Source organism: Hyperolius riggenbachi, chromosome 12, assembly GCF_040937935.1.
Source record: "Hyperolius riggenbachi isolate aHypRig1 chromosome 12, aHypRig1.pri, whole genome shotgun sequence".
Classification (NCBI taxonomy): domain Eukaryota; kingdom Metazoa; phylum Chordata; class Amphibia; order Anura; family Hyperoliidae; genus Hyperolius; species Hyperolius riggenbachi.
In genome coordinates, this window is record NC_090657.1 from 28,905,905 (window position 1) to 28,913,886 (window position 7,982).

The following is a 7,982-nucleotide window of genomic DNA, read 5'->3' on the forward strand; positions in this document are numbered from 1 at the left end:
CGGCCACACAACCCAGCAACCAATCACACACACAGGAGCCCTGCCTGAGTGTCTGCCGACTATCAGATCAGCTGACACAAGATTTCAAAGCCTGCCTATGTGTCAGCTGACACTAAATACTGCGTTTTCTCAAAGAATAGGTTGGACGATTTTCCCAGAACATCTGTCCCTCTTTAGCGCTGGAACGCAAGCTTTCAGGTGCAGCGCACGAAACCCTGTCGGGAAGGACGCCGGCATTGGTAGGAGCTGCGCGCGCAGATGCGGAAGTGGATGGGGGCGGCTTGCATCTCGCCGCGGGAGTCCACATCGTATGAGCGTACACATAAATCCCTGACAGGGGGCTGCAGTACATAAATGTTACACATGGATGAGGGAGCTGTACATGGAATGGGAGGGGCACTGCTGCACATCAAGGCAGAGTCACAACATACTTGACCTAGGGGCAAAGTATAAATCTGGCCTTGATCTCAGGTCATTGCCTTTTGGGAGGGGGAAGTGTGGCCAAGCTGCCACTCACCACATCTCACAATAAAAATGTTGATAGGGGTGTGTACAAGCTGCCAGTCAAACCCGCTCCTATTGAAATTAAGTTGGGGGCAGGGGGGTCAAAAGTAGCAGGTGGGATGTACAGTAGCTCTCCAGACCATCTTCCAGGGACTGCCTGAGGGAGTTTGTTTGGTGAAGCAGCAGAGTAACATTTCAGCACTGGCCACATGACCATGATATTTTGAAGTTACGGTATTTCCAAGTTTTTATTGATTTCAGATATGTTATTTTAATGTTTGGATGGAAGTGTATGTGGGGGAGGGGGGAATGGAACAAGCATGCAGCCAGAGAAGTCAGAATACCTGATCTGCTTACTACGGGTCAGTGACTGGGAAAATACTATTAGAGGACCAGCACAGTGCCAGAGGCCAGTAACGGTAGCTTTCATATTTCTCCCATTACAGGTTCCCTTAATTTATAGAGTTTGGATAATCAGGCATGAGGGAGCTTTAATAGGAACCATGGCAGCCAAGTAAGCAATATTTTTTAAAAGGGGGTCATTTCTGGCAGTCTTCATAATTCACTAAGTACAGGTTTCCTTTACAGAGGCTAGGTGGTGATCAGTCGTAACAGAATTTTAGTGGGAATCGTGACAGTCAGGCCAATAGTAATTTCTGAAAAAGAGGTCAGCAATGGCAGCCAACATATTTCTCTCACTACACGGCTGCTTTCAAAAAAATCTGTGTTGTGTACGGTGACCACTGACCAGTGAAATTTCCAGAACCTTATTTACAACACAGGGTACCCAGCTAAACTATAGAGAAGTAGTCAAAAACATAAATGGAGGTTGGCACTGCTCTTGATTGAATTCATACAATGGAGTTCACATCTGTAGAAGCGTTGACTGCATGAAACGTCCGTCAGGCTTTCATTGCCCTGCACTCCACCCACCTCCCTACATCTGCTCACCTGGCCCGGTATGTGCACCAGACTATATCACATTGCATTTATGCAGCTCACGATTTGTGCATGTATGTGATATTCATTGCGTTAAAGCAATCAACAGCAGTGCCGACCTCCATTTCTGTCTTTTACTACATCCATAGATCCTTTATGGGCAGAGTAAGCTGAAGCTTCGAGGGCAACCTATCCTGGTGCAAACATATGCAGCAGAGTCCCTGGTATGCAGAACCGGCGGGAAACGCCTGATGCCGGTGTAATGAAATATTTTGCAACCCATTATATTTTGCAACTTGCCATAGAGGACAGTGTATGACTGTGTAGGCGTGGCTTCTCTCTGTAAACACACCTGTAATTTTTTGCAACCAAGGACCCCATTGAGCTAGAAGGGGGATTGTTCCCTCCAGGGGGGGTTATTAGTTGAGCAAGAAGGGGGGATTGTTCCCCCCCCCAAGGAGGAGTTAGTTGAGCAAGAGGGGGGGGGGGGGGGGGAGTTGTTCACTCCAGGGGGATGTTATTGGTTGAGCAAGGGGGGGACGGGGACTGTTCCCGCCAGGGGGGGGGGTTATTAGTTGAGCTAGAGGGTGGATTGTCCCCTTCGGGGGGGGGAATTATTAGTTGAGCAAGAGGGGGGATAGTTCCCTCGGGGGGGGGGGGGGGCGGTGGGTTATTAGTTTAGCAAGAGGGGGGATTATTCCCTCCAGGGGGAAGGGGGGATTGTTTCCTCCACAGGGGGTGATTGGTTGAGCAAGAGGGGAGGGTTCTGTGTGAGAATAGGGTTTGGTTGGGTTGCATTTTCTGATACAGATAGGTTGAAGTCAATGGTTAGGTTGCACTTTCTGATAGCTATACCTATAAATAAATGCAACCGGTTGCAAAATCAGATAAAGTTGCCAAAAATGTCACTGCATAGGATACACAGGCTTGCTGGTTGCTTAAGCAACCGGCCAAAAAGGCACGGACCTCCACCCAGAAATGCGCACCGAGCATGACACAATGTCTTGTAGTCTCCCTGCAGCTCCTAGCGGGCTACTGGCAGCTTTCCCGCAACCACCGTGCATGTAAGCCAGTGTGTCAGCTGACCTGCAGTGGCTCCTGAGACTACAAGACATCGCTGGAGTCTGACTCAGTATTTTAAATACCTCCAAAATCCCTAAAAAAGGGACCTCGTAATCCATCAGGCATGCCGGTTTGTTGAGATTTCCAGTTGCCTGAATTCTGAATAACGGGGAGTCGGGGACGATGTCTGCACCCATAGCCCATAAAGGGCACTGCAGTGCCAATGCTTTACTCTACTTTTCTTCTAAGTTATTGTGAACCACCAGAATTTTGTGACGTGGTGGGAAGAAAAAAAAAATCTCTCAACTGAAAGAAACTGTACAATACATAATTTAAACAGGTGGTAATTACTCGTCATCAGTGCTAGCACATGTCCAGTACGCAAAACCATAATACGCCTACCCAGGGGCGTAACAATAGACCCTGCAAGGGATGCCTCCGCAGGAGGGTCCAGAAGCCACAGGGGGCCCGTGGGGGGAAAAGTTTGAAAGACTGACAAGCAACTAAGGGCATGGAGAGAAAATGTATTCTAATCTCCTACCATTGTTATGTTGACTGCATGTGTCCACCACACAGATAAGCAATCATGCACACTTTGGAATTTGTACACTGTCCCTGCTCCCTCGGGTTTGTAAAAAAAAACATCTCTCTCACACTGCAGCAGTTCTGATAACTTCATGTACAACATTACATACAAAGCAGTCACAGTTGGAAAAAAAGTTGTAGATCTTCCCTACCTGAGCTTATGGTGTCTGATTACTGGACACAGTGGAATGGGAAAGATTGATGTCTGACTGGCTGCCTCATTGAGAGCTTGTTGTCTCATACTGAGTCCGAGATCCCCTAACAGTATCAATCAGTGACATTCTGAATGTTTTGCCAAAGTTGTGTCCCTCCATATAGCATGTGCTCTAGTGTAGTAAAATAATACAGCTGTGTGTGTATGTGTGTACTGGGAGCAGAGCTGCAACGAGGGACTTGTCAGCTGGAAGGGGCTGGAAGAAGCCCTGTGTAAGTAGATCTGGGGGTAGCATAGATTGCTTGACATTTCCTTTAAGTCTAAGTGTTTTTCTCTGCATGGGGAAAACACATTGGTCCTCTTCCTGTGCAGAAAGCGAGGGGGTGGGGCCCCTTCCAAAGTATCGCAGGGGGGACCAGTGATGTCTAGTTACGCCCCAAGCTACACCAGTTCAAGACTTCAGTGGAGACATGCAAACCATTCCTTTAGAAAACGTTCACACTGCATCCATTGCACTGCAGCGGGCAACATGATTGCATCAGAATGCTATGTGATTATACTGCAATGGTACATTCACATCTGTGCGTTAGCGGTGCGGCAGATTTTGTTGGAATAATAAACCACAAGTGTTGAGGTACGGATACATAATGCTTCCCAACATGCGTGGTACACACAATTCAAATTTTCCACACGGTGGCATTTTCTTTTCCCATCATATGTAACATTAGACTGAGGAGGGGATATTAAATTGGTATAGCTGCTTAATTATGTGACTTATTAGTTGCCGGATCATGCACAAGGCAACTAGGGCAGTTACCTAGGACCTGGAATGCCAGCCCCCACCAAATCTTACAAACAAAAAAAAAGTTGGTCATCTAAGTTGTTACTTGCCTAGACCTTAATCCGTCTCTAGTGAAGTACTGCAGAAAATGTGTCATCACTGTATCAATGCATAATGATGCACAATTTATGCGGTCCTTATTGTCCACCTCCGCCGACTTTAGCATGTGTACGGGCCTTAAGATATTGTATATTATTTCATTGGAATCAAAATTGAGTAATTTAGGCCTCCTTTCCACGGACTGTTGAGCTGTGTGCTCAGCAAGCAGTTATCAGGCAGCAGTGGGCAGTTATCAGGCAGCAGTGAGCAGTTATCAGGCAGCAGTGAGCAGTTACCAGGCAGCAGTGAGCAGTTGTGAGTGTTTGAGAGGCATTTCACTGCCTATAAACAGTCCGTGGAAAGGAGGCCTTAATATCTTTGGATTTCACTCCACATTCTGGTTTTTAGTGTTGTGCCAATGTACCAGGATATTTTCATTTTTCTGTTCTTCTGTTTTTCTGTTCTTCTGGAATTTGTTAATCCATTCAGGTTTAAAACATTCAAAAATTGTAATAAAAACAAGCAAAAGCTGCACAAAACATGTTACATATGTTTGTGGGTAAAGTGAAAACACATTAATCTGGAATCATTCTGCAGTGTAATACATATTTATCAGGGGGAAAAAATACAAAGAAAAAGAAGGAGAAAGGTAAGAGAAAAACAAAACAAAAAAACTAGAGTACCATATTTTTCGGACTGCAAGATGCTCTGGACTATAAGACACACCTAAGTTTAGAGGGCAAAAATAAGAAAAAAAAAAAAAAAACTAAATCTAGGTGCGTCCATGGTCAAGGGGTGTCCTATAGACCTTTAACCTCCCCCCAAGATGTCTCTATCTAAGATGCACTGCCGAGCTACACTAACCTCTGCTGCCCCCACCAATTACAATATCCCCTGATGACCCCACTCCAGCTACACTACACTTCACTAACCCCTGATATCCCCCCACCCAGCTTCACTACACTTCACTACACAAACCTCGCCCACCCCCCAAACCTAGCTCCACTAACTAATCACTACAATTGAATTGAGCTCTCACCCACAATGAGGAAGTTGCAGCCGAGTGATCCGGTGGTCCTGTGCATCATAGCAGCAGCCACTGCAATGCCTGTCCTTGTAGCTTGTCCCCCAAGTAGTGGCAGCATCAGCAGCAGGATCTATGCTCACAACTTCCTGGCATAGCAGCAGACGCTGCAATGATCTGTAATTCCTGGGTCATCTCTTGTAGCTTGTCCCCCGAGCGGAAGCTGTAGCGCGATCTGTGTTCACAACTCCTCGGGCGGCATGGCAGTAGTTGCTGTAGGTCGGTAATGCAGGTCCCCGCTGTGGCTATTTGTCCCTGCGTCAGCCCCTCGTCAGTGTAATCCGGGCAGAGCGGGACATCTTCAGCCGCAGCGCTCGCAGTGTCCATCAGAGGCTACCATACTGCCTTGTCTATTGGCCCCTTTCATGACCTGCGGCGCACGTGCGCCGGGGTCATGGGGTGAATCAATGAGCAAGGCAGTATGGTGGCCTCTGATGGACACTGCGTGGCCTCTGATGGACACTGCGAGCGCTGCGGCTGAAGATGTCCCGCTCTGCCCGGATTACACTGACAAGGGGTTAATGCAGGGACAAATAGCCACAGAGGGGACCTGCATTACCGACCTACAGCAACTACTGCCATGTCGCCCGAGAAGTTGTGAGCACAGATCCTGCAGCTGATGCTGCCGCTACTTGGGGGACAAGCTACAAGGACAGGCATAGCAGCGGCTGCTGCTATGATGCACAGGACCACCGCCAGAACATGCTGCCTGCCACAGGCACAATCACCTGGACAGGTACATTGTAACATTCGGATTATAAGACGCAGTAACTTTTTCTAACCACTGTTGGGGGAGAAAAAGTGCATCTTATAGTCTGAAAAATACGGTACATTGCTGTGGTGTTCATACACCTGGCCTATAGATGGCACTGTGATACTGCATAAGATTTTCTAGACTGTTGTGGATTGTTTGTTACTGCTATGCTCTGGCTAGAAACACAGAGTGACAATGCTGCATAGGTAGAGAGTTTGTGAATTCTGTAAATAAGCCTAGTTTCCGTTATCCTGCCTCTGTGATTACTAAACACAACAAATGCCTCTCCAAGTCAGGCAGGCCAGCTGCACTACAAACTGACCATCAGGAATCCGCTTTTGAAAGTAAGATGTGTGCCTCAGGGTTTCCAAGGAGCCTGGAGTTTTTTGTTAATGCATCCTGGCACTCTCAGTTAAAATATACATTTTTTTACTGTGCCACCTATCTTATAAAAACCTGCCATGGAAAGGAAAAAAACCCAGTAGGTACAGGTAGGTAGGGTGATCTGACTGAGAGCACCCTGGAGTGAAAACAAAAAACAGAGACATCGGGAGCCCCAATAGTGTAGTATGTCAAACAATTTAAGCAAATGGTGGAGAAGAATGGGTACTCACAAAGGGAGGTTGCAGGTGGGCAACTAACCACTGTAGGCCCGTGGAGATGCACAAACCCGACTCCACTCGAGTGTTCAGTCGGACTTGGTGTGATCGCTCTCTTGGTACAAAATAGCTCTAGATGGTTGTAGGTGTAGAATCCCCTGGCAGAGGAGGGTGTGTGACACAAAGGGGGATAAAAGGTGCCCAGTTGATAAAACTACGTTAAAAACAGTTAAAATAGAAAGGGTGAGGTGGCTTTTGTCAATGAGGACACGGTCAGATAATGACAAAGAACTTTAACCACTTCTCTACCACATTTTTTTCCCCTTCTACAGCTCTTCCCATTCATTCGGTAATAACTTTATCACTAATTATCACACTGAAATGATCTATACATTATTTTTTGTGAGACAAACTAGGCTTTCTTTGGGCAGTACTTTAAGCTAAGAATTATATTATTTTATATGCATTTGACAGGGAAAAAGAATTTTTTTTTTTTTAGAAAAATCACAATTTCTCAGCTTTCAGCCATAGTAGTTTAAAAATAAAATGTTCTATTGTAGATAAAACAGACACATTTTATTTGCCCATATGTCCCGGTTATTACAATGTATAAATTGTGTCCCTAGTACAATATATGGTGATAATGTTTTATTTTGGGTTGGGGTGAAGTTGTTAAAAAAATAATGAAAATGTACTTCATTTCTCTATGATAAGTGTACAATGGTGTATTTGGAAGTAGTTTTACTTTTTGGCCACAAGATGGTGCTATACTAACTCCGTTTTCTAAAAATAGAAAACAGAACCAAGTGCTTACATGTGTTTGTAGGTGTTTATAAACAGAGACGTAGAAATGCGTGGCAGAAGTTGCTAAGTGGTTAATATGTACTTGGCAACCGATTTCGTGGGTCTCAGCTCACTTCCTCAGGCTGCAGTGCCAGGGTTATCTATAGCCAGAGCTGAAGGTGTGTCTTCAGCTCTGGCTATAGATAACTCTGGCACTGTATTCGGCTTGATGAAGTGGGCTGAGACCCACGAAGTGCGTTGCCAAGTGCATATTAAAGTTCTTTGCCATTATCTGACCTTGTCGTCATTGAAGAAAGCCACCTCGCCCTTTCTATTGTACCTGTTTTTAACACAGGTTCATCATCATCTGGGCGCCACTTATCCCCCTCAGTGTTGAGATAGTCCAGCCTTGGGTGGAGGCTGTTGAACTATCTCACACACTGACTTTGTTACCTGTAGACATGAATGGTGTGATGCCTTCATCAGACTCCACCCCCTAGACTCAACTGTCACTTCAACTCCATTCTATTCAGTACAAAATCTAGGTGAAATCCACATGTGGCAGGAAGAAGCTCTGCATGGCTGCTGCAGGTGGATGTAACAAGGAATTATGGGGGAGATCTCGCCACCAAAATGAG

General features: G+C 45.9%; 1 protein-coding gene across 2 annotated transcripts in view; it reads left to right on the top strand.

Annotated features, from left to right (window-relative positions):
• EFTUD2 (elongation factor Tu GTP binding domain containing 2) overlaps positions 1-7,982 on the top strand; it is a 179,410-nt gene that overhangs the window by 60,101 nt on the left and 111,327 nt on the right. The window contains exon 1 of one of the 2 annotated variants that reach the window (XM_068263301.1): positions 5,655-5,944. The exons of the other annotated variant lie outside the window; for it this stretch is intronic. Within the exon in view, the coding sequence (XP_068119402.1) occupies positions 5,911-5,944 (34 nt within the window). The 5' untranslated portion in view covers positions 5,655-5,910. Of the gene's footprint in view, positions 1-5,654; positions 5,945-7,982 lie in introns of those variants that run through there. 2 annotated transcript variants of the gene reach the window in all.